Here is a 26453-nt window from a genome sequence, read left to right as displayed (position 1 = left end):
GGAATCTATAATCTATGAATCTATGAACCTTTTTTGATAGCAGTGTCACAAATTAGCCCTGTACCCTTCCCTATTACCACTCTGATGCCTTTCCCCTGCCTGATGTGCTGCTCCACTTTCTGATTCCCACCCTGTGCTTCATACCTGAGTTGCTGCTTTGCTTTGTTTCCTGCCCTGTCTGCCACTATGTTGTCTGTCCCCTCCCCAGTCTGCCACATACAATGCACATTGGCTGTCTGTGCTACTTATGGCACCCATGCTGCAGGAAGGCCATCCCTACCTTAGAATATCTGTCCATTATCAAGGACATGCCAGGGAACACAAAGTCCTACATTCAAAATGGAGTTAGCAGTGTGAAACAAATAAACATTAATTCTATAAGGTGTACCTATACAGATCCCCCAGGCCCTCACATGGGGCTCCATTGGGTTGTTGCATACTAAGAAAGAAAGGAAATCTAATCATATTATGCAATAGACCAAATTCATTCTTGGTGTACTGTAAGCAGCTATTTTGCCATTTATGTTAATGGAACCATGCTTGCTTATGTCAGGGTTATGTTTGGGCTCTTATTTCAAAGCTTTGAAAGTATTCTCAAGTTTGCATTTACAAAAGGAGGAGAGCATTACATATATGTTACTTGTTTTGGATGAGATTTCCATGGGCCTCTCATCCAAGCATGTTTCGTCTCCTGCCACACAACTAATGATCAAAACTTTTGTAGTGCATTATTCTATTGAGGTTTTAAAACCATATGACTAGGCCTCTCTTTTGTATCATTTCACCTGTGAATTTTAGTGCTATGAGTATAATTATATTCCATATAATTGAGCTGTTTTCAGAGCTTTTTACAAACAAATGGAAACCTTCAAAATGCCTTTTAGAAGAAAGCCGTAGTTTTCTAATAAACCTTTATTATTGTTATGATTTTATGGGGCTAGAAAGGAATAGTAGGTTCCCTGAAGGATACAAAGCTTTGTTTGTAGCTTGGAGGTGTGCCGAAAAATCGTATTTTCTGTGTTCAGAAGAGCTGAGCATTCAGTGAAAATTGAAGTGCTCATCATCTCTAATCTTCAAACAGATATATTACTATTACATTAATAATATTGTAGAGGGATCATATTAACATTGAGAGTCAGTTTCCCATTTTAACTAATGTTTAAATCCCCGATTCTGCAAAGGTATCCAGAATGCCAAGTGTCTTTCTGTGGAATTCCACTGTAGCCACCTTTTCGCAGTGACCCTTGTTTTGGGCATTTGTTCATCTAAAATGTTTGGAGATGTGATATGTTTTGCCTACTCCTTAGTTGTTTGTGTATCCTTAGGGCTCAGATGACTGTTTGGTGAAAATCTGGGCTACGGATGATGGACGTCTGCTTTCAACATTGCGAGGACACTCAGCTGAAATTTCTGACATGGCTGTTAACTATGAAAACACGCTGCTTGCTGCAGGCAGTTGTGATAAGGTAGTCAGAGTGTGGTGTCTTCGAACCTGTGCACCTGTTGCTGTTCTGCAGGGCCATTCAGCTTCCATTACTTCCATACAGGTAAGAGGTAACAGTATCTTTTCGTCACATTTTAAGTATCTTCGTAAAATAGGAAGGAACGATGGTTTATTGATATTTTTTGTAGAGTTGTTCACATGGAGATCTTCCCCAGCTTGACAATAATTGAAAGCTGCTGTTACCCCATGGCCTGTGTAGCAGGCACTTTTTTAAAACACAGTTCCCTTGCACAGGTGTAGGCCCAGAGCAAAATGGGTTTCATATTGGTGATATGTAAATGGAAACTATAATTTTTACACTGTTATAACCTTAAAGCGAACATTGAATTAGGCTTGTTTTCATGTGCTCCATTCACATGAGTATTCTAAACTGGAATTTATAGAGCCTTATATTTAATGCAAGCTGATTTTTAAGAATTTGGTGTTGTAGGACATCATTTTACTTTGAATTAACACTGTGGATTTAAAATATTTGGTTCCCCTCTCCAAGATTTTAATGAATTTTTAAGATTTGTAATTCCTTTAGATGTTTGAATTGACAGGTTGCAATAGTTTTTTCTAAAATGAGTGCACAAAGTGTTTTAGAAATTATGTTGTTAAGCGTGGTCATTATTGATAAACAGCATAAGCCATTTACAAATGCCTAGTAGCTCAAGGACCTTTGTCTGGACTCTGAAATCAAAGTTGAGCCCATGGCCTTTGTGCAACATTGTTGAAAAACCTCTGCTTCCTGCCAAAAAATATCTGCTGGGAAGGGGAAGATGCTGGGATTCCTACCAGAGGCTTGGCTTGTATCATGTTTGGGTGGGGTTCCATGCTTGAAATGGGCTGTCCTAAGAGGTAGTGCTCAGGTCCTGGAAAGAATGCATATTCTGTCACTTCTTGTTACAAAAATAGAAGACCTAGGTTACTGTCCTATTCTTCCAGTAAGAAATTAAGAAATTACCTTCTGCGTGGTAGAGTTGAGTGTCTTTATTTTGCAGCGCACACACACACATACTCCATCTTATATAGTCATGGAAGTTTAGTTTCTGTAGAGATTTATTATATTGGTCTCTTAATTTGTTAGGAGAGAGTTCATGCTCTCCCTGAAAAGATTTTATTTGCTAATCTCATTGATGTGCACCCTGGCTTGTATGTAAGAGAACAAGGAAGGCAGCTGTCTTAACTGCTGTGATTTTTATTTTTAGTTTTCTCCAGCAAGAAAAGGAACAACACGATACCTCACTTCTACTGGTGCTGATGGAACAATCTGTTTCTGGCAGTGGCATGCTAGTACAATGAAATTTAAGTAAGCTTATTCGGATGTTATGATCATTTAACTAATCACCGGTTTATTTTGACTTCTAGAAAATGTGTGAAGTCAGAGCTGGGTCAATGACATAAGGGCAGAGGATTGATGTACAATACTTTTAGAATATAGGTAAATGAAGAGAAGCCATTTGGCACATATTCCTTTGTCTGGTATACATAATACTTCAGTGAAAAGGTCTCGTAGGGCTATGTTCTTGCATAGATCTACAGATGGACCCTGATTCATTTGCTCAGTACCCAATTCTATGCTTGTGTATGAGGCAATGTGGAGTCCTAAGAAGAGAGGAGTTTCGTAGCCATATAAGTGCTATGAAATTGGCTTAGGGGGCTGTACTTTTTCTTCATATGTGCCATGACATCTAAACCTACAAGGTATATTGAAGGCTGTAGAGGTTTGGGCTTTTAGTTCTGTCTTTGCTTTCCCAACCATAGCTGTAGAGAGATGCTCTCACTTTAAGCCTGTACATATCGGACCAAATTCTTCTCTTAAGATACTCATGCAAATTCCATTAACTCGAATTGGAAATGCACACATCTGTAGTTACAGGGGTGTAGGTTGTAGTTGTGTTGGTCTAAGGACGTAGGCAAACGAGGTTCTTTGGGTGAATCTGATATCTTTTATTAGATCAACTTAAATAGTTGGAAAACCATTTTTAAGCAAGATTTTGGCTTCAAAAACCTTTCGTCAGGCTAAGGAAATTTCAGCAGTTGGTGTGTGCTCTTCTTGTATGCTGGTATGCATACAAGATAGGCAGTCAGTGAAGATGTAGACTCCTCAGTCTACATCTTCACTGACTGCTTATTTTGTATGCATACCAGCCCAGCCTCTGGCTTCTTTACTTTTCATTCCATCCAGGAAGAGCACACACCAACTGCTGAAACTTCCTTAGCCTGACGAAAGGTTTTTGAAGCCAAAATCTTGCTTAAAAATGGTTTTCCTACTATTTAAGTTGATCTAATAAAAGATATCAGATTCACCCAAAGAACCTTGTCTGCCCACATCTGTAGTTAGAATTTGATGTTTAATGAGTGTTTGGGTTTGATAGTATTATAAACTAATTAGTGACTTCACAGCTTCTATTTTAAATATGTTTGAGTTGTTGAATGCAAACAAAATATTAAATAGGTTAAATAGTCTTTTTAAGTCATAAAAATAGAGAGAGTTAATAAAATTAATTTTAAAATGTATTTAAATGATGATAAACTTCCAAGGTGTATATCCTGAAATAAAGGAATTTAAAAATGACTCTTAACTTCAATCACTGTGTAATAACGATACTGCTCTTCTCAAGTTGTATTAAGGTAAAGCAATGAAAAATAAAAACGTTGTACTCTTGCATTTAGGGATCGTCCTGTGAAATTTGCTGAAAGATCACGACCTGGCGTTCAGATATCTTGTTCATCTTTCAGTTCTGGTATGTATAGGAGTTAAAAGTTTTTCATGAGTAACTAATTTTGGTAACAAGTTTATCGTTCTTAGTAATCTTTAAATACAATAAAATATCAGCTCTTTCTGGTACAAGAAGCTGTCATAAAGAAGATACAGAATCATAGGAAAATAGGGCTGGAAGGCCCCCTGCTCAAGGCTGGATCATCCCTGGCTAAACCATCCCAGACAAATGTACAGATTATGTATTTAGGCGTACTTAGATATTCTGTAGAATAAGGTTTACTTGCAATTAAATAATTTTTTTTGAAAAAAAATTAAATACACAATTAATGGGAATTTGTATGCTCAGTGAGGCTAATTCTTCAATAGAAAATCTAGAAGGAAAGATCTGTTTTGTCTTCTTTAGATGCTAGTAGAGAAAAGAAAGGATGTTGTAATTGGGAAGTGTTAATTTTTATGGCCAGATTTTGAAGTCTCCAGTCAGATATTTGTTTCACTTGCAATGAATTTTTCTTTAGAAACTGTATCCTTTTAAATTTCTTTTTATAATATTATAAACTCTTACCACAGCATTCTATAAAGTATTACAATTTAGAACCTTTCTCTAATGCTGGCAGTGCTATAAAGCTTTATGTACACTTGAATCCATTTCTGGATTTTCTAGTAGTTGCATGTTTCAGGAAAAAAAAAGAAACGTGGTATATAATGCTTAAGTTTTTATCAAAGCATCTGTCTAAATTGACTGCCTCCCCACAAGCGGGAATGTGCATTTCCCCAGGGACAAATAGCAGCGGCACAAGTGCCACTGCTACTTTTGTCCAGGCATGCCTGTGCACTCTGGCATGTGGCAGATTGCCACTGCTGCAGCTCTGGGAGGCCCCAAGACCCGAGGTAAGGCTGCTGGGACCAGCTCACATGCTGGCCGTAGCCTCCCCTATCCCACGCAGGGCAATCTGGGAGCTCAGAGCCTGGCCAGAAGCTGGAATATGGCTCTGGCTTGCCAGGCTCCAGTTTCAGGTGGCATATGCTGCAGCCACGTGCCCCGCCTTGCTTTTTTGCTGCATTTTTTTTTTTCTAGATGGCAGGAGTTCCCAGTATCTAATTTTCCCTTTCACGTGTGTTGCATGTGGTTTCAAGGTGCTGCAAAGCGCACATGTGCACTTTTCTGGGCATGCCCATGCGGTCTTGATTTGAATAATTGATTTTTCAACTTGTATTGTAAAATCCATTTCCAAACGGGAAAATCAGGGTTCCCTTGACCTGTATCTCCTGCTGCTTTTTTATTTGTGACATTTATCCAAGTTTCTGTGTTACGTGGTTTCTTTTCTTTTTTCTCACAGTGACATCCTCAGAGAGGAACTGAACCTGTTCCAGCCTTGGGGTACAGGAGTGAAGGTGGGTTTTCTCACTTAATGAACAGCTTTCCAATATTTTATTTTATGCCCTTTTGTTTCTTGTGTGGCCCATACCATATTAATAGCAAGTAATGAGGCATAAAACAAAATATTGAATAGCTGTTCATTAACTGAGAAAACCCAGCTTCACTCTTGTAGCCCAAGGCTAGAGCAGGCTCAGTTGCTGTATGAAGATGTTATGGTGAAAAATAAATGCAGTGATTTTTTTTTTTTTGTGCATTGAAAGGAAAAGTTGGGGCCCATCCATCTCATACACTGACTGAGGCTGGAGCCCCACAGAAAAAATAAGTGATTATGTAACTAGAGGTAATATGAAAGTGCAGGAATTATGTTGAATCCCACCTAGTCCCAGAAGGGGTTGATTTAAAAAAGAAGCCAATGTTATTTTTTTTATAAACAAGTTCTATTCCAGTGAAAATGCTCAGTGTAAATCTGGTAATTATGATGCCTTAACCGTAAGACATGGTCGAAGTCTGTAATTCTTTGGTGGCTTTTTCTTACAGAAAATACTGTTTTTTTCAGGTGGCATGTTCATTGCAACAGGTAGCACTGATCATGTGATAAGAATATATTATTTGGGCTTGGAATCTCCAGAGAAAATTGCTGAGTTAGAGTCCCATACGGTAAGAGAAGAATGGGAAATTAAATCTTTTTCCATTTTTAACTTACCCAGCCATTTAGGTTTTGTCTTGCATATCCTATTTCACTTATTTTCTGTCTGTCTTAGATACGCGTGCGTGCGCGCGCGTGTGTGTGTATGTGTCTAGATTACTGTAGTGTCTGAAGAAAAATTAATGCATGTACCTCATCATATTTCTGTGAGGTGGGGAAGTGCTGTTATCCCATTTTATGAATGGGGAACTGAGGCATAGGGATGGTTAAGGAAATGTGTCCACAGTTTTATGAAAAGTCTTTGGCAGAGCAAAGAACCAAACAAGGTTTCCAGACTTCCTTCTCTCCCTTTAATTCTATTATAAATAGCTGACTTTGCTGATATTGTCCAGAAACCCCTTTAATGAGAACAGAATGGGATAATTCTGGTCTTAATATGTGAATTCCAAAAGTCAAAACACAGTGAGAAAAGACAATTTAAAAACTCCTTTTGGTTTTAGTTGAAATAAAGTAAGATTATACTAAATTTTTAGGATTTTTTTAAGAATGTGAAAGATGCACACAAATTTTGACAATATTTATCTATATCAGAATCTCAAGAAATTCAATTGTGAATTTTGTTAATTTTGAAGAGAACTGATAGAAAAAATAGGAATTATTAACTTGGCACCATACCTTTCCTTTGTTATTAAATGCAGTCAATAGACTTGGCATGTAGATCATGTCTTTTAACATAGTAGGTTCCCTGTAAGTTTATTGATGGCGAGTTTTACAAAAACATGGATAGAGCTGTTGCTTGTGAGGAACCCGAGTCATTTATCAATGCAGCTGAATAGTTGTGCTTTTCATTTAAATAACATCATTAGGAATAAGACTGTGGCCTGAGGGGAACAGGTGCTCAATGCTCACTGAATTTCAGTGGGAGTTGGGAGCCCTCTCACTTGGACTCCTTTGGAAATTTGGAGTGACTGATTCAATCGAATTGGTTAATAAAAGAGGCTATTCTCAGAAAAAGTGAATCTAAAAATGACTTCACAGAACACAGTGACCTCCTTTTCCATAACTTAATTTACAAGTGTAAGAGTGATTTTTCTAACTGTAATTTCTTAATCCTCCCAATTTTGCTTTTTTGGATTCCACAGACTGCTGTCAGACACTGTCTGAAAATAGAAGATCAGGAACGTCATCATGTGTTCTTTCTCTTCCTTTTCCCCCATTCCTTCCACACATACTCTCACATTTTTAACAGTCAGGGACCAGAAACAATACCGTATAACTAAGATGACCAGTCATCTAGTGGTTATATTGAATAGCAAATACGTGTGACAAATTCATTTTGTGATAAGCTTAAATATTCATGAATACAGTGTAAAAAACAATGTATGTCAGGTTCTGAACAATTTAAAATAGAATTAAGGCTGGAATTTGCCAAATATTTTTTCTCAAGAAAATAATTTAACCTTCTTTTAATAATAGGTTCAAAAATTGCAAGCCTGTCCTAATGGTTTTGAGTTAAAATGCAACCTTCTGTATCCTCCCTGGGAATTGGCACTCTCTAGTTCTTGGTAGCTGGGAAGGGCAGTTGGTTCTTTCAGCTATATGTTTATAATAAATGTCTTGCCTCTGCTTACACAGTTTCTGGCAGGCTAACTTATACCACCATTTTTGGCAGCACATCCCTTCTTCAAAGGGAGCCTGAATAGGAACATTAACTGCTAGTGATCAACATTAAAAACACCTGAGCCGGAATTGATTCAGTCTTTGCAGGTTAGTCTAAGCTGCACAGATTGAACCGATTAACAAATGGACAGAGATTCAATTCTGAATCTGGGTTCTAGGTTGTAGCTGTGTTGGTCTAAGGACATAGGCAGGCAAGGTTCTTTTGGTAAATCTGGTGTCTTTTATTAGACCAACTCGAATAGTTGGAAAAATTCTTCTTAGCAAGCTTTTGGGTTTTAAACCCGAAAGCTTGCTAAGAAGAATTTTTCCAACTATTCGAGTTGGTCTAATAAAAGACATCAGATTTACCAAAAGAACCTTGTCTACTTTTGAATCGGGAAATGCAGTCATATGCCTGCGGTGGCTCAAGCCAGAAGCCAGGGAGTACTAGAGCACTGCTGTCAGCCACTGCCAAAGGGGAGGGGAGAAAGCCCTCAAAAAAGTTTTCATCTCTCCCTACTGGAGTGAAGGAGGCATGACCAGGCCCCAGCCCATTGGAGGGTGGGGGTTTAAATCCCCTCCCTAGCCCACACCAGATGCCAGCTGGGGTCTATGGGTGGTGGGGTGGGGAGGAGTCCTTTCTCTGAAACGAGCACATATTGATCACAGCAGTTTGCAACCTCAAGCACGCAACAAAGCACAACCCAAAATCTTTGCCTAAGCTAAGATACAGCCCAGTGAAACACAGTGAGAGCACACACAACTTAGTTTAGCTTAAAATGGAATGTAAACTGAAAAAGACAAGAGAAAGCCTTGCATAAGTCTTAGATAATCCTAAGGGCAGAGCATCTCCTTACAGACAGGTATTCAGAAAGGCTTTGTTTAGGGGTAGTCCCACCATTTACAGGCTCTGCTTTATAATGTAAATGTAGCTCTCTTCCTTCTTTGGTCAAGCGGTCTGCAGCCCTCAAGATGTCTGTGACCATCTCCTGTTCCCTTACCTCCATCTCCAGCACATAGGTGTGATAATTGTGCGAGGTCTTTGCAAACACCTTCCACCTCTAAGCCTGGTCCTGCAGGGTTTGGCCCTGTGCTCACAGGTGGCAGGGGACCAGTCTGGTTTCCCAGCCTCTTCCTACTCGCTCATGGCGTTTATCAACTGCATGCTTTAGTTTCTGCCAGAGGTGGGAGGGGGTAGTCTTCTCCTTAAGAAGGGTCGTATCTTGTCCTTTCTTCCAGTAAGTCTCTGGAAAGTAAAACACGTTCTGCTAGGTAGGTGGGTTAATAACTGAGAAACAGTCAAAGTTGTTAGCCCTGTATTGCAGTCTGGATGGCTCTTGGGTTAATGTTTTAGCAAGGTGTTAGCTACCTTTGCTTTGCAGGCAGTTGTTTGACATGCAGTTGTTAAAGAACTGGTGGGGATAGGGCCCTGATGGGCTGCTGTGCGCTGGCCAGGCAGACCCTGATTGGGGTCCCGGGGGGAGAGGGGGATAAATCCTCTCCCTACCCCCTTTGCCTCAGGGAGTCATGCCAAGCTGGCATCTGGCCGTGCCCCCACCCCTGCTCCAGCTAGAATGCAGAGGGCCGAAGCCAGCCTTGCTCTCTGGAGCAGACAGCACAGTCCAGCCCAGGGCTGGAAAGCATGCTGGGATGCTGGGGGATTGATTGAGCTTAAACCAGGAAGGTGTCTGGGACAGAAGTTCTGTAAGCCAATTTGACCCAAATCAGTGAAGTCTGATACAACATTCAACCAAGTTTATCTTAAACCAGTTTCAGCCATTTTGAAACTGGTTTATGAGAGTGAACTTATGTTTTGTTACAGGTTTAAACCAGTTTCTGATCACTTAAACCAGTTTATGTGCAACTTCTGTCCCTAGCCCCAGAATCTGTCTTCTTGAGCAGCACAAGGTCCCTTTGACATCATAAAGTTCTGCCCTGTATGTTTGTTCTGGGGAAAATTTAACTCCAAATGCTTAATTTTTTTTTATTCTTGAATTTTATAGGAAAAAACATGTAAAGATGTAATTTGACCAATTGAAAGTTCATCTTAAAGCATTAATTGCAAAGATTTTAAACTTAAAGAATACTTTCTGCTTCTTTTTAGGACAAAGTGGTTGCAGTTCAGTTCTGTAACAATGGTGACAGGTAAGCAGGTATTCTGGAATTTTTCCAGTATGAATGTCACTGCAAGCTAATTTGCCAAAGAACTCTTAACTTTTCAAGATAACATGTCAAGTCAGTGACACATTTGTGAGTCTGGACACTGTCCTCTGTCTTAGTCACCAACGATATGCTGTGACTAACTTCTTACTTTTTTTTTCAAAGTTCTTTAGAAAAAACAGATTAAGGACTTCACTCTTATTTAGGAGCTTCTTCACAAATAGCCCTGTTGCCTACAATGGGGTTACTTGTACAGTATATGCTGTTCAACACAAATAGACATGTTAGATTTTGGCCCCACCTAAGATTTTTAAAAGATCATAAAATATGCACTCGGCCCAAACAAGCCAGGCTCCTACTGTAGTACCTGATGAATTTGCAGATGCTGAATATTTTATTATTGACTTGAATAGGAATGATACGTGATTTGTGTCTAGTAGGATTGGTAGCATGCCTGTACTTTTAGCCAGAATAGGAACACTGAACTCAAGTTTCTGAATAATTCCTTCTTACGAATAACTACTTCACGAAACTTGCATGTGGTCAAAACATGGAGTATAGATTGTTAGTTCTGACTTAAATCATATTAGAGAAAGTTTAAAGATATGTAGGTTGGCCCAGGTGTATGGTGTTTTCAGTGTGGGCTGGTATCTTTTTGGAGGAAACTTTTTCCTTAGGAAAGCAGGCACAATGACATGTGGTGCTCTTAGAAGCACAGGAGAGTATAGTTACTGAACACAGCCAGCTCTGACAAACAGTTTCATGAGACACTTTTGCCATGCCTGCAGACCCAGCAGAGGGAGAGAGGGAAAAGAGTATGGTAATGATTTAGGTAGTTCATAAGTTCAGGACTATATTTTTCTCAGTTTCTACAATGAGATCCAAAAGGGGAGGCTACCTGTGTCCTTCACCTTCACCCAATGCTTGTTCTGTCTCTTCTTGGCAAATAGTTGGGAACAATGAAGAATTGTTTGATATCAGGGGAAGTGTGCACTCTGTTCAGCTCCCTATTAATACAATCTGCTGTATTACTGTATTTACAGTACCAAAAGGACTGAAAAGATGATTTTCTCTCTTTTTTTTCTATCTTTATTCCATCATGTACTCATTTTCCCTTCTTTAAGCAGGATATTGAGATTAAGATGACAGTTTACTGGATTCTATCTGTTTTAATATAAAATGGATCCCTTTTCTATATTAAAATCTATTTTTAATATAAAATACCTTTAATATAATGTGGATAGGCCACTAGCAAAATTTGCATCAGATAAAATTAAAAAATTGACTGGCATAATGTATAGTGCTTTCTTACAGCATAGCACTAATATTGTTACAGAAAAATCAGGATATCCACATGGCACTACATAACTTAAATCTTTAATGCATGATTTCTTCTGTCTTTGGAAAATGGCTTGACTAAGCAGAAAGGCCTTTCCTTGTCCTTGAGTTCAGCAACATTGAGTTCTGTTTTTTATGCTTCCAGTCCCAGTGCTTTCAAATATTCTGTTTGTAATATCCAGTAAGGCAATATTGCAATTGAGCTTTTTCACAAGAATGTAGATCCTGTGTACTTTGTTGGAGTAATGTTAACCACATTTTTGAGGTATTTCTCCCTTAAAAGTCATTGGACTTAGATTCATAGATTGATTCATTGATTGACATTTCAGGCACGAAGCGTCATTAATGCCATATATGAATGAAGTGCAGTAGTGTTAATGTTCCCTAGTTTGAAATAGTTCCCACTGAGCCTATGTGGTATATGGTAGGAACTGTGAGTTACAGAACTTAGAATTGTATTACACTAGATGAGGTACTTGTGTATATATACCACCTACTCTCTAAACCCTTATCCTTTCACTGGTTTCACCTGTTGAAAGCCAGTTGCAGGGCCAGGTTATAAAACCTTAATATCTTGGCTGTCACTTCTCTTGTGTGCTTTATTATTCATACTTACTTGCTTACCTCTGGCAATATGTCTGGCCCTTACAAAAAGAAAATATAGAAATTTACAGGGGCAGGCTGAAGGTATGGACAGAGGGTGGGTGGGCAGGCATGGGGGACAAGCAGAGGGGGAACAGGCTGCAGGTCCCCTTCACCTCATGGTCTCCCCTGCTCCCCCTGGCCACTTGCCTTCTCCCCAGCCAAATGAGCCATCCCGTCCTGGGTCAGGCAGCAGCTCAGCTCTAGCTTCAGCCCCAAACCCGGATCAGAGCTGGAGCTGAGCTGCTACCTGTCCCAGGCCAGTACTTGACTCTAAAATGAGGCCTATTTTTTTCCCCCCATGCTCACTAGAGGGGGGGAAAAAACATCATCTTGGCTTCAAGCAAACATGGTACTCTATCCTGCAAGACCTTTCGCATCAGAAGACAAAGAGGAATAAGCCGGAATGCCCTGATTTAATCAAATACCCCTTGGTGGGATTTTCAGAAGTGTCTAATGCCAGGTCTACACTCCTGTCTTCTGCTGGAGTAGCTTTAGTACTTAGGGGTGTAACGCACGTTAATTAATGACCAAAACACAATTGCTCTGACAAAAGTCAATATTGTAGATTACTGTTGGCCAACCTTTTGGACTCCCATAGGCAGGATGAGTGGCTTGAGGCCCATCTGTGGGCTGGATCCCATAGTCAAGGTTAGTCCATGGGCCTGATCCAGCATGGGGCCCACACTGGATCTGGCCACCGAGCAACCCCGTGAGCTGGCCAGGCTCCACATGCAGGATCTGGCCATAGAGTGACCCCAGTACGCTGACCTGGTCACACTGGATCCAGCCACTGAGTGACCCTGCGTGCTAGAGACACCCCATGTGGGGTGTGTCATCCAGCTCACGGGTCTGGAAATTTGGTGATTAGGGAGCAGTGACAGCTGTGGATGCTGCAGTAATTTGTGCTAGCACCTGTCCCTGACTGCTGAATTCTGGACCTGTTGGGGGAGCCCTGTGGTCCAGAGATTGAGCACTACTAGGGTAGATGTTTGCTTCACTTGGTGGGATAAACCATATAATAAACCATGTAGATTTGATTGTGTAGTTTTTATCCACATAATTTTTTGGTCAGTATTATACCAGTATTACTGTTGCAAGGCCTTTGAAAGTATAGAGCTGATATAAGTGTTGTAGGGAGCACACATCCCATTGAAAATTATGCTGCATTGTTCTGATTAAGTCTACTCTTCATTTTCTGTCCGAACAACCCAAAAAATTGCCTTTGACTCTATACTGGGGGAGCAGAGGGTGTTTACCTGATCAGGACCCCAACAGTCTTGACTTCTGTATTTGCAGTAGTTCTGTGCTTATGGTAAGAACAGTTTTTGGTACAGTTTTTTGTAGTATTTTTATATATAATCCTTTGAGTCCTTTCCTTCTGTTACTTGATTCTCCTGTGGGATTTTGTAAGGGCAGAAGCTGTTCAAATTTTAATCTATGGTGATCAATGTCTATTCATTGTACAGTGTTTCCTAAAATTGAACCTAAAAACATGGGGTTGACTTTTATTCAGTGTCGACTTATAGTTGGAACAATATGGTAAGTCAGTTAAGTGCTGAAATGTCGGTATAACTGAGATAAAGACTTTTAATATAAAATGAGAAGCCCCCTTTTTAAGTTAGAGGTATAAGTAAAAAGTCTTTGAAATAAAATTGGGTAGAAGTAAGCTACATAGCTACCTGGCATGGTTTGTGTTTCATCTGTTATGGGAAAACCAGATTTAAAAAAAGTAAGATGATTTATTAAAACAAAATGTATAGACAAGGGTAGCCATGGGTGAAGATATGTTGGATGAGTAAAAAAAAAAGTTGCACTTCAATTGCATAAACTGTGCAAACTAGGATATTATTTTACCATCGCAAGAAGAATGTTTAATTGATGATTGTAACATTTTTATGTAGGTTATGTTATACTGCTAATGTTGAACTTTTTACATACAACATGTAAACATTCAGCTTGCAGAGAAAGCTAGTTACTTGTCATCAAATTTGGCATGCTTCTCCCCTCTCCCCCATTTTAATCCATTAAATGTATAACAGAATCTGGACATGTATCTTTTTATCTCCTGCTGCCCTTATGAGCGTCTCAAGGGATCTATGACTATCACTTAAAAACATGTGCAGAATATATGAATTATAACACTGAATTCACTTCAAGACCATCTGCTAGCTATAACTAAATGTAATTAATGTTGTGGTATATAAACTGTATTGTATTGTACAATATCTTATACAAGATTGAAACCTCATTGTCTTATAATGATACTCTCTGGATCAAAGATGCACAAACAATACATGGAATAGGTACTGTAAAAATTTTAATATCTGGCTTTGATGCCAGTTTGAATGGCTTTGCTACTGGCATGCTAGTTGTATCGCTGCCAGTTTTCTTTGACAGTAATTTACCAGAAAGGCAAATAAAGTTTCCGGACTAAAAACACACATACTTGGGTGCACAGGTTTAAGCAAGAAATATAGATGTATTTTATTGTACAGTGGCATAAAAACAGTGATCTTGGTGAACTTTCATGAAGACCTAGGTGAATGCCGTACCCCACAGTCCACCACTTACTTCCAGAAATTGTCTGTTAAGGAACTGGCCAATCCTTAAGTGACAAACCCTTACTAAGAAGGGAGGACTCCATAGAAAAAGGCTTGGGAGGCACAAATGGTGATCAGACCAAAAGACACAGTGGTTTACCTTCAAAATTACAACTTTTTTCCCCCTCATGTTTGTCTACAGCTTAAGATTTGTCAGTGGGAGCAGAGATGGAACAGCAAGAGTATGGCACTATCAGCAGCAGGACTGGAAGAGTATAGTCCTGGATATGGCTACTAAAATGACAGGGTAAAAGAGTACTGTATATTATAACCTCACTTATGCATAAGAACAACATGTTCTATCAGCTAACGTGCTTTAAAACTGCATTCTCATATGTTAATTTCAGGGTGTTGCTAGACATGACAAATTATAGCTATGTCAAATGTTCTATAGGATGTGTTAGGCTCTAACTCTTACCTCTACACACTCCTGTAGCAAAACCATTGCAGCTTTAACCCTGTTTCATTTTGGGTTAAAGTTGCAGCAATTTAGAGAACTGCTGCAGGAGCATATAGGTTTAACATCCTAATAACTTACGTATGCTTTTGAGCAGCAGTTGCCTCTCCCCTTTACAAGTAATTAAAAATTAAGTTTTCCTGTAGTATATACATACATTGAAAATTAGATGGCCTTGTCCATTACATGACAAAAGTTTGTTGCAGATTTTAATATCAAAATTAAGACGTTAACATTGTTTCTGCAGTTTTCTTCTTTCTCTGGTTGGCAAGTCCTGTTTTATAGAAGAAGGCAAAATGTTGAATTAAGTTAATCTCTTAGAAAGATTCTGTACTAAAACCTCACTTCTAGACTTACCTGCACATTTTAAAAAATGTACAGATGAAGTGAGAGACAAGGGTTTGTCTGGGTGATACCTTTTATTAGACCAGCTGCATGGTTGGGATACATTTGGACAAGCTTTTGATGCAGTGCATTCTTCACTCTAGACCTTCCAGGCTACAACAGCACTCCAGCACTACAGAATAAATGTTTCTCTTACCTCTCAGCAAAAGGTCTATTATCAGCTGGCATGATGTGCCCTGAAATTTCTAGGATTTCTTTATTTTTTACAAAAATATGCCCTGGCACATTGATTCTGGCACAATATTGGCATTTTAAATCTAAAGTTGACAAAAATAAATGAACACATATCTTGTGTGTGATTATCTTCATAGTTGTATTATAGACACGCTTGTTTATACTAATTCAGTTATTTTGTGTGAGTCACCCAGTCAGTAATATGAGTACAGAAGATCTGCAAAAATACACTTACAATGCTGAATTTCAGTAGGTTATATCCTAGTAAAAATGCATGTGATGACATTTTTTAAATTCCTTTATCTAGCTGCAGTTAAATGGCAGCAAGAAAGGAAAAGCTGGGAGTGCTGTCCCTTTATTTTTCCTCCTTACCATGTCCATTTAAAACATATTTTGGAATTTCATGGTTTCATCCCAAGGTCCAACTTAGTTGTAAGACTATCAGAATATTTTTTCAGTTGTTTCTCAGCATTTTTCCCCAGTAGCTTTCTAAGATTTGAAGTTCTTGTTAGCTCTTCAATTATTTAAACTGCAAACAGATGTTACCATTGTTGCACCAGAAACATTTTTATGGTAGCGCAAAATACGAATGAACAGACATCCTTGCACCCCAAATGACCAAGAATGTGAGCTTGATGGTTATTATTAGTAGTTTGTGCCACTTTATTGTGGCAGACTTCTGTTCAGTTATGGCATGATTTCTGCAGCATGGGGCTGCCTGTGCTCTCCAGTAGTCCCAGGCAGGGGGATTTCAAGGTGCACGTTTCACAGTGCAGAGCTGTAGAAACCCATATTTCTAGCACAGGTTCCCCATTCCATGCTTACAGGTACTTTGCCCCAGGTTGGGGCCTGGTACGCAGGTCTCTTGTCCTGTAGAATCAGGTCCCCAAAGCCCCAGGAGCAGTAAGAACCTGATCCTGCAGGATGATGGCTCCAGGCAGTGTCTGTACCCACTAGTCCATCAGGTGTACCAGGAAACATCCCAGCACAGCTGAGCCTGTGACAGAAATAACATCTGTTTGTAGCATTATATTATTTTTTTTGTGTGTGTGTTCAAAGGATTTCAGTAAGTGTCATGCATTTGAACACACACATTCATAGAAAATGGAGATCGGAAAGACCCATAAGGCAATTTCATACATTTCCCCAGGCTATTGCAATATATCTATATGTATCTTATATAGTTTTGTTTTTAATAAAATAGCTATCTAAATATAATTTAGGTTGTACCCATTTGGACTTTAATACCTTATATGAGAGATTAGATAAGAAAAAGAAAACCGCTCACTTCCAGGAAAATATGTGGAAAAATTAGAATGTTCATTTATGAACAACAGGAAGAGAAATTATTTCTTCCTTTTCAGAGAAAGTAGAAGCACTTCAATGTAAGTTGCAATAGCATAGAATATTTTCTGTGCCCTGCTTTTGCTTCCACAAAGCGCATACCATGACTGCATGAGCAACCATTTGTTTTCATCTGTAGTCACAGTTCATTTCCCTTTATACAGTAGTGTGACAGTAATTAATTTCAGATCAAATTTCTGCTGATAGGTTTTGCTGTATAGATGTTGCGGTATTACTTTTAGTCTTTCAATTTCGAATTCCTTCAGGAACAGCGTGGCATCTGGGGAGGACAAGATAACTAAGCTAAAGGTTACTATGGTGGCTTGGGATCGATATGATAGCACTGTCATTACAGCAGTTAACAACTTCCTTTTGAAAGTGTGGAACTCATCCACAGGGCAGCTTCTTCATAGTTTATCGGTAAGTAAAATTACAGTGAATAATTTTAAAGGACTGTAGCTTTATATCAGCATATGATGAGGAATGATTAAGGGCTAAATTGTGCCATACTTAACAACATTGAGGAACAGTTCATTGCTGAAGCAGGCCAGCTGCATGCTTTTCTTTTCCCATGATATATCCTTCATTAAAACAAGGTCACAGGGAAATTACTTGAAGTTGTGCTGTGCCCTGGTGATTCCTAGCTAACATAGACATCTCTAGTGGCCATAACTAGAATAGAACCAACCCCAAGAGTAGGAAGCTGAAGCTGCTCTCTTTATTGGCACTAAGATGGATGCCTGGGGTAGCTGTGTCCAGCTGTATATCTGATCATTGTTGGCAGTCCATTGATATGAGGATGACTATATTTAATAAAATCAGCCACTGTATATGATTGAGTCAAGAGGACTAGGTACTAAATATTTAGCTGTGCAGGGAACTATTACATAGAAATTTTAGTTTCCTTTGCTTTGCTTTCATCACAGGGCCATGATGATGAAGTTTTTGTCTTGGAAGCTCATCCATTTGACCAAAGGATCATACTTTCTGCAGGTCACGATGGGAATATTTTTGTTTGGGATATTGACAAAGGAACCAAAATTCGCAATTACTTTAACATGGTAAGAATGGTTAGGAATATTTTCATGTTTGAACAAACTTGGATGTCAGGACAGAAGTGACGCCAGTGATAAACTCACTGGGTGTGTCTCCACGAGCAGTGCGCATGTGCGGTTTGTGGCACCACGAACTGCACATGGTGCATGTGTACCTATGCGTCATACTGCTAATTTGCAGCATGGCAGGGTTTTTTTTGACAGTGGGAGACCCCAGTGTTAAAAAACAAAACAAAACAAAACAAACCTGCTGCTAAAAAAAGCAGCTCAGGGCACATGGCAGCAGCATGCGCTGCCAGAAACCAGAACCTGGCCCATCAGAGCCGTGCTCTGGCTGCTTTCCAGGCTCTGAGCGACCGGCTCAGTACCACTGCTGCCCCAGGAACCCAAGTAAAGCTGCTGGGGCCAGCTTCTTCTACCCCACCTGGGTACTTTTGCTACATGCCAAATGCATGTGCAGGGGCATGCTTGGGGACAAATAGCAGTGGCACATATTTGTGCCACTGCTATTTGTCCCACGGCAAATGTGTGCCCCGTATGTGCACGCTCATGGGGATGCACCCATTGTGACCAGTGTTTATAACAGGATTTGGGAAGATGCCCGAGTGTAACAAATCTGCATTGTTTATTGTGTGTATTTTAAAATTATAGAAAGTCTTTCAGTAATCTCTTGTATTTGCAGAACATAAAGGTATTGAAGTTTTGTTGATCAGCTTTTTCAAAAGAAAGCTTAACAGCGTTGCCATTAACTTTCTACCTTTCCTAAAGTCTTAAGTTGAAACTTAACTGAATAGTAAAGGTTAAAGATAGCAAAGTGGAAAAAATAGTGAAAATCCATCATATCGATATAAAATGGGAATTTATGTTGAACTGAAATTTAGAGGCAGAGCTACTACTTTGCTACACGTTTTACAAAGTGGGACAGATGGAATCTTAATATTGAAGGTTGTGTCAAAGAGAAAAAATAATTTTAAAATGGACATTCTGTGTTCCCACATTGTAGATTGAGGGCCAAGGCCATGGTGCTGTTTTTGATTGCAAATTCTCACCAGATGGACAGCATTTTGCTTGCACAGATTCACATGGACATCTGCTATTATTTGGTTTTGGATGCAATAAATATTATGAAAAGGTGGGTTGGCTGCATTTGAAAAGCTTCTGCATCTTGTGCTGATTTTATGTTAGAAGTGTTTATGTTGTGGCTTTGTGCTTTTTTCCTGATGAACTTTAAATGATAACTGGATTGTGTGATAGTCACTCATTATTTAAATCAAAATGTTACATGTGCTTTAAATATCTAACAGCAAATCTTGAGGAATGAGTTTAGGGGATGACTGGCAAACATAAAAAAAGAAAATAGTATAAGCTTTTTATACCTTTAATTTAACCTAGTAAGGAAAACATTGCTTGTATTTTTCTACAAAACACAAAAGAAGGTCTGCAAACTTAAGGAAGGAACAAGGAGAGGTTTAAGACCTGTTGATATTAATATTTCAGATTCACTGTAAGTTCTTTCTTTCCAAAGTAGGTGGTTAGTCTCTGTCTTGTTCTGTCAAATGTAAGAAAAGTTTTTTTGTAAGTTTTCATGTGCAAAGTGAGTAGAAAATAGACTATATAGTTATTCAAGATTATGCCTTCATGCATCTGAAAAATCTGCTACTATTACATGTGCTTCTATAATTAAATGTCCAAAAAACCTTAATCAGTTAAATAATACTTGAAAATAAGAAAATAAGGATTAAGGCAACACTCTATTCCTGCTCCGCAACCTTAACTTTACCCTCTGGAGCTGGTAATGGCCACTGAAAGTGGTTTATTAAAGGTTTATTAAATACATAATGAGTATTTATGAAGGACTATGGAAATGTTTTGTTGTTTTGGGGTTTTTTTAAAATTGTGTTCTACGTATGGATTGCAGCATTTACTGCATGTGCTTCATTTGTACTCAGAGTACTAGACAATGTTTTCAATAATGGAGAGTTGGGAGCAAGTTGGAAGAGCTGTTAGTGATTTGAGGATGGTGTACCTTGGTGATTTAAGTACGGGTCATTTCAGTGATGTGCTTGGCAGTATGCTTTGGTAATGCCCAGATACCATGTTAGAGGAATTGGTAGCCTTATGGTGACATAATTGACCTTGGTCTTTGGGCCTTAGTGACAGGTAAGTTAAGGTAGTAGCTTAGAATTCTATTGGCACGTGAAGATGTTGGAGGGAATTGTCTGGAATTAGGCTCGGTGTTTGAGTGTAGGCCAGACTGAAACTGACTTAAGCCTGAGTTTTGCATTAGCAAAGAGAAGGTGTTAGACTTTGTCCTACCATACTTGTGTGTGGAGTCAGCAAGGAGTAGCATCTGTAAATGCAGAACACTAATATGTTTGTCTTTGTTTGTCTCAGCCCCCACACTCCACACTGCACCAGTAATGCCCTACCTTCACATCCACTCCACCAATGTACCATGTTTTTTAGCACTATTCAAAAGTAATTATGCAAAAATGAAAATGGTATAAACAAATTTCCTTTGATCGCGCCAAACAATTGTTCAGGAGATAGTTGACAAGCATGAATCGTTATTATATTATCCTGTTTATTAAAATTTTTACAATTATTACAACTTTTTCTCTTCCTTCTACTTAATGCTAGTTCCTTGCAAATACTGGTAAAAAACAGTTTCTTCATAGCTTGTAAAGCACTTGAAACCAGAACTCTAGATCTTGAGGCAAAACTTCCAAAAGAGCCTCTGCAGAATTCAGGCAGAGAGCAGGCAGCATGCGTGCCGTCCTGAATCCTCCCAAGCACATAGCTTTAAAAGGAATCTTTAGCTCAGATGATGCTGAATTTGTCCTATCCCAAACCCCTGTGAAGCACAGAAAATCTCATGACAGTCTGAACTGGTGTGTATGCCTTTAGTTCTGTTGCAAACAATAGCTAACCCTAAATGAAACAAGACCTTTGTAATTAGTCAGGTAGAGTCTGGGATATTAATAGTAGCAATAATATTTACTAACTAGCAAATTGCCCATCAAGAATCGCAGGCGGGGGGTATGTGGAGTGGGGACAGAGGCCCTTCCCTCCCCCCACCCCCTTTGGGCTGGGGCCAGGGCTGTTCCCCTCGGCCCCCCCCCCCCCCAACTGCTTTGGGCCACAGCCAGGGCTGGGGCATGGACTGTTCCCCGCTTCCCCCTGCCACTTTGGGCTGAGGCTGGGGCCAGAGCTGTTTCCCACCTTCCCCGTGCTGCTTTGGGCTGGGGCCAGGGCTATTCCCTGCCTCCCCCCTGCCACTTTGGCAGTGGCAATGGTGGCTGTGGTGGGGCGCAGCCACCGGTAACCCACTCTCTCCTTCCTGTTCCCTTCTGCCCTCCAACCCCTCAGTCCCCACTGTCTTGGTGGGACTCCAGTTCTGTCTCTGACTGTATAGGGCACTCTGACTGGCTGCAGAGACAGCCCGTCAGATTGCGACTAAAGCATTATGGACAGACAGACTAAGGCTTTTATAGTAGAATAGTTATTTTATCTAGTCTGTAACAGCCATGTTTTACTGGGAGTGTGAGACTTTGGTTTTCTGAAATCCTCTTGGTGCCAGGGCTCTTCATTCTTTTTCCCACTCACCATTCTCTCCATGTAAACATTTTGTTTGCTTCTTGATATCTCCTCTTCATTTATGCATCTCTGATCTGTATAAGATGCAACTGTACCCTGTCCTCTTCATTGTGGCAGATCTCTGGCACAAGAGGAGTGACTGCAACACCGTTCTTTGAGTCCTCCAAAGAGAGGGCTTGTAAAGAGGGTGTACAAGACACATATTCCTGTTTCTAATTTTCTTGGGCATATTGTGCTGCTGAATTTTGATCTGTGCAGAAGTTTTCTTTGAGGATAGATTCTTGAGGCTAGAACATATTTATGTTGGGAATCTGTTTTTTGTCACAAGATGGCTCCCAGAATAGAGATAGGTTGAAGCATTTCTAAAATAAACAGACTGCTAAGTGGGATCTATTACTAAATTTATTTTCATGTAGATTCCAGATCAAATGTTCTTCCATACGGATTATCGACCACTGATTCGTGATGCGAATAACTATGTGCTAGATGAACAGACTCAACAGGCTCCACATCTCATGCCTCCCCCATTCTTGGTGGATGTGGATGGAAATCCTCATCCCACAAGATATCAACGTTTGGTGCCAGGACGGGAGAATTGTAAGGATGAGCAACTCATTCCTCAGCTAGGATATGTGGCTAATGGTATGTTTTCTAAAATTCTTACGTATCTGAATGATATAGAGCAACGTTAGAGAAAATAACTGTAATAATTTCTGAAATCATAATCTTGAGTCCAATTTTAATATGGGAGGAGTGAATTACAATATGAAGGAAGCAATGGAAATCTGTAGGGTAGATTATCTCAAAACCACAGACAGAGTTGGAGTCTGATGAAGAAACTGTAGCAATCAGACATCGGTGGGCTAGGTGTCTTTGGTTCACCATGGACGTGTATACACATGTTCATTGAAGCGTGACTAAATTTAATGTGCATTAAATAATTTTTGGTACGTGTCTTCATGTGCAGGGATTGGGCATTAAAGTTAGGGCACTTGGCAATAAAGTTAATGCGAAGTCCCTGCAATCCTGCCATGTGTTGGGCAGACCAGGTTCTAAAGATTGTGCTGGGTTGTGTCTACACGTGCATTAATGTGCTTTAACTAATTGTGCCTAAATTTGATGCCTGCATTTGCAGGCATCAAATTTAGTCTCAATTAGCCTAAATTCACCACTTTTAATGTGCATTAAGGGTGTGCACGTATAGGTGCACACCCTTAATGTGCATTAAATGAAGCTAAAGCATATTAGCACATCTTGTGTAGATGTGCCCAATATTTACAATTCCATAGGTTATAGACTGAAACACATTTTTTTTCATTCCAGAGATGCTTGTTTTCAGGTTTCTGTCTTCCAGTTAAGACCAGTTTTTTTTATTTTAAAGAATACAGAAAGAAAATGACGAGAGAAATGTTCCTACCCAAATGACATTGTAACTTAAGAACTAGATGATAGTCGAACAATATGTCTTCCTTGTTTCTGTTATGTGTTCTCATACAATTTTGATTCGTGGCATCTTCGTACCACCTAGCGTAGAAATATTCAAAGGAGCCAAGATACCTTTTGGTTCAATTCAGGCTGCAGTTTACTACATTGTTAAAATTGGTTTTTAATAAGTAATTAGTCAGTGGTCAGGGAAACACCACAAGGGCCAGTGTGACTATATAGTTATGCTGAATTGTGTGCATATGTGTAACTGTGTTTCTTTTACCCTCTGTTGCTGCTGCTTAAATGAAAGCGGGAGGAAAATCTGCTGATCTTATTGAATGCAGAGCAGAAAGACCACCTTATTACAGGACTGAATTAGATAGTCTTAGGTTGTTAATGAAATTGAATTTAATCGTTCGCTTGCTTTTTTTCTTACCAAGGTGACGGGGAAGTAGTTGAACAGGTGATTGGACAGCAAACCAATGACCAGGATGAAAGTATTCTTGATGGAATGATTAGAGAACTGCAGAGAGAACAAGATCTGAGACTAATTAATGAAGGCGAAACTGTCCCAAATCCTCCGCTTAATAGATCCCACTCTGTTAATGGTGGTAAGTACTTCTCATTTGTCTTGACCAGTCGTATTTCCAGCAGACATTTTAAACTGTTGAGGCTGCTGTGCTATACAGTAGAACCTGTATAGCGGTATTTGTAATTCATAACAGGTTGACCAATTAAGGACCAGCCACTCAACTGTCAGCTACAGCTTCTGCTTCAAAAGGCAGTGGTTTTCCACTCAGTGGGAGCATAGCAGCTGTCTTTTTTGCAGTGGATAGGATGCAGTGCATGGTCCTTTATATTAAAAGCCATGGCAGGCAGCCTAAGCACCTTAGTGGTCCTGTGCTGCTATTGCATCCTCTCACTTATTTTAGTGTGGGCCTCGCATAACCCCAGATATTTCATGAAACCTTCACTTTCGCTGAAGGTTATAAATAATCTAGGTTCTGCTCTACTACTCGCACATGTGGTGGGCTTGTCTTGAGTTTGCTATATTCTGCTTTCTCTTCCCAGTGTTAATAACCTATTTCAAAGACTTTAGCATTCAGTTAGTAACTGAGTTGAAGAATTAAAAGTATGAGAAGCAACTGTTCACACTTGATGGTCCAGCTGGACATCATCTGAACACTTAAGATTATTAGACTATAATTAATGCCATTGAAAATGCTTTCTAAAAAATCATATTATTGCCTAAATGTCATTTGTTCACTGAAGAGAGATGGTGCTTTCTACCTTAATGTCAACATAACAGTGTATAAGTAGATAATATCAGTGGAATTGTGACAGACTAATGGTTTCTTTCTACAGTAAATACCAAGGTTGAGCATCAGCGTTTGATGAATTAATGTGTGGCTGCTTTGCCCTAGTCTTCCCCCCTCCCCACCCTACAACAAAAGCTCAAGATTATTCCTTTGGCGCAGTATACTTGTTCTATTGACTTGACTTCTGATCCACCATATGAAACGGGCAGCTGATCACAAAGCAGTTTACTGTCTGCAGTTACTATAATGTAACTGATAATGTTGGAGTTGTGTAAGCCAGCCAATCACAACTCACTTTATTCATATCAGAAGCTCTTAAAAAGTTTACATTTGTTAATGAGTTCTTTTTAGGTAAATTACTGATAATTTAAATACAAGTAATCAATCTCTTGTTGACACAGGTTAGTTCTGATTGATGCATTTGGATCCTCTCTTTCCTCAACAGTGATGAAGCAATAGGAAAAAAAGTGGTGAAAGAAAAAAACACCTCATTTTACTTCAATCTAAATCAGTGGTGCCAAACCTAAAGACCTAGATATTGGACTCAGCCTAATGCTCACTGGTCCTTGTGGCATTTCAAATTTGCTGAGTGCAAGCTTTACTTAAAGAAGAAAAAAAACCTTAGTCCGTTGTGAATAGGCCTGTGTGAATAGGGAAGTATTACGGTTGGAATTTGGCCGATTTGGAGGACATGGATTTGATTCGGAGATTCGGATCACCGTCCTGAATCGAATCAGCTGAATCAGCTTCGGAAGATTCAGCGCTGATTCAGAGATGTGGTGATTTGGATCAGCTGGGGAGAGGCAGGCACAGCTGGACAGCTGCAGGTCTTCCCTCAGCTCCTCTGGCTGTGCCTGCCTCTCCCTGAGTGAGGGGAGCCATGGGAGAAGACCTCATGGCTGCCCTGCCTGGCTCCATCCCCTGCCCGACCCCAGCCTAGTCCTGGCACTTAAAAAAAAATAAAATAAAATAAAAAAAAGCCCCATACTCACTGACTGCAGGAGTGGTGATTGGGGCCTCTGGGCGCTTGTGGCAGAGCCCCCCCCACCCCGGGCAGTGCTGAGCAGTGGGGGGCAGTGGGGATTGCCTTTTCCGTGCTTGGCACCCGTGTGACAGCTGCCCCATGGCACAGGGGCAGTGCAGCTCAGCAGGGCGCTGCATGCTGCCTGGGAGCTGGGGGCTCTGGGGCTGAGTTGTGCCAGGCTCCCTTCAGCTGACTGTGGAGCCGTCCCTGCTCCCAGACAGTGCATGATGCCCTGCCAAGCCATGCTGCATCTGCACAGTATAATAGCTGCCGTGCAGGTGCCAGGTGGGGATGAGGCAATGATCCCCATTGCCCCCATCTGCCCCACACTTGGCAGTAGCTACATTTATTTATAAAACACTGATACTCAACCTTGGCATTTAGCTGTAGAAAGAAACGGTTAGTCTGTCACAATTCCATGGATATTATCTACTTATATACTGTTATGTTGACATTAAGGTAGAAGTACTTCTGGTCCACTTCTGGGTCCACGGCCGAGCACACGGGGGACCCCACTCTGTACTCTTTCGGCTTGGTGAGTGGCTGTAGGGGGACCCCAGGTATCCCCAGACCCAGGAGGCACTAGTCACTGAGCCAGGGGACAGAGGGGGGGTCCCCCACTGAGTGAGGTGGGGACACCCCCATGCTCCTGTGGGACACTCCATCTGCCCCACCATCTCAGAGATCACGAGCCTCCTGGTACCTTGAGGTACATAGAAAAAACATATAAAGCTGTGTTTACATCTGAATCATCAAATCTCTCCGAATTAATTCGGAGGGTTCTGAACCGATTCGGAGAGATTAAAGGGTCTCATGATTTGATTTAGATTTGGAGATTCGGCTGCTGAATCTCCACCAAATCGAATCAGCTTTGCACAGACTTAATAAATAGGTCTTCTTAGAGCCCACCCCCAGTGATGCCCATATCAGGACAAAAACATTTCTCACCTAATGGAAAAATGTGGCTGTTTTGTTTTTTTTCTTTTTTAAGGAAATAATCCTATGTGATTTGGTTG

The 26453-nt window shown here is 40.1% G+C and overlaps 1 protein-coding gene across 2 annotated transcripts in view; it reads left to right on the top strand.

The window, feature by feature from the left end:
* The window catches only part of BRWD3 (bromodomain and WD repeat domain containing 3), a 103585-nt gene that overhangs the window by 27154 nt on the left and 49978 nt on the right, over positions 1-26453 (top strand). For both annotated transcript variants that reach the window (XM_090059690.1, XM_090059689.1), the window contains exons 8-18: positions 1326-1547; positions 2695-2795; positions 4163-4233; positions 6146-6246; positions 9999-10039; positions 14780-14884; positions 17284-17437; positions 17944-18078; positions 19076-19204; positions 22086-22311; positions 23535-23705. In XM_090059690.1, the coding sequence (XP_089915816.1) occupies positions 1326-1547; positions 2695-2795; positions 4163-4233; positions 6146-6246; positions 9999-10039; positions 14780-14884; positions 17284-17437; positions 17944-18078; positions 19076-19204; positions 22086-22311; positions 23535-23705 (1456 nt within the window). The remainder of the gene's footprint in view (positions 1-1325; positions 1548-2694; positions 2796-4162; positions 4234-6145; positions 6247-9998; positions 10040-14779; positions 14885-17283; positions 17438-17943; positions 18079-19075; positions 19205-22085; positions 22312-23534; positions 23706-26453) is intronic.

The sequence above is a fragment of the Crocodylus siamensis genome, chromosome 8 (genome assembly GCF_052110815.1).
Source record: "Crocodylus siamensis isolate JL-2025a chromosome 8, ASM5211081v1, whole genome shotgun sequence".
Classification (NCBI taxonomy): domain Eukaryota; kingdom Metazoa; phylum Chordata; order Crocodylia; family Crocodylidae; genus Crocodylus; species Crocodylus siamensis.
Note: the sequence above shows the minus strand (reverse complement) of the source record. Positions and strands in the feature narration are given on the sequence as shown.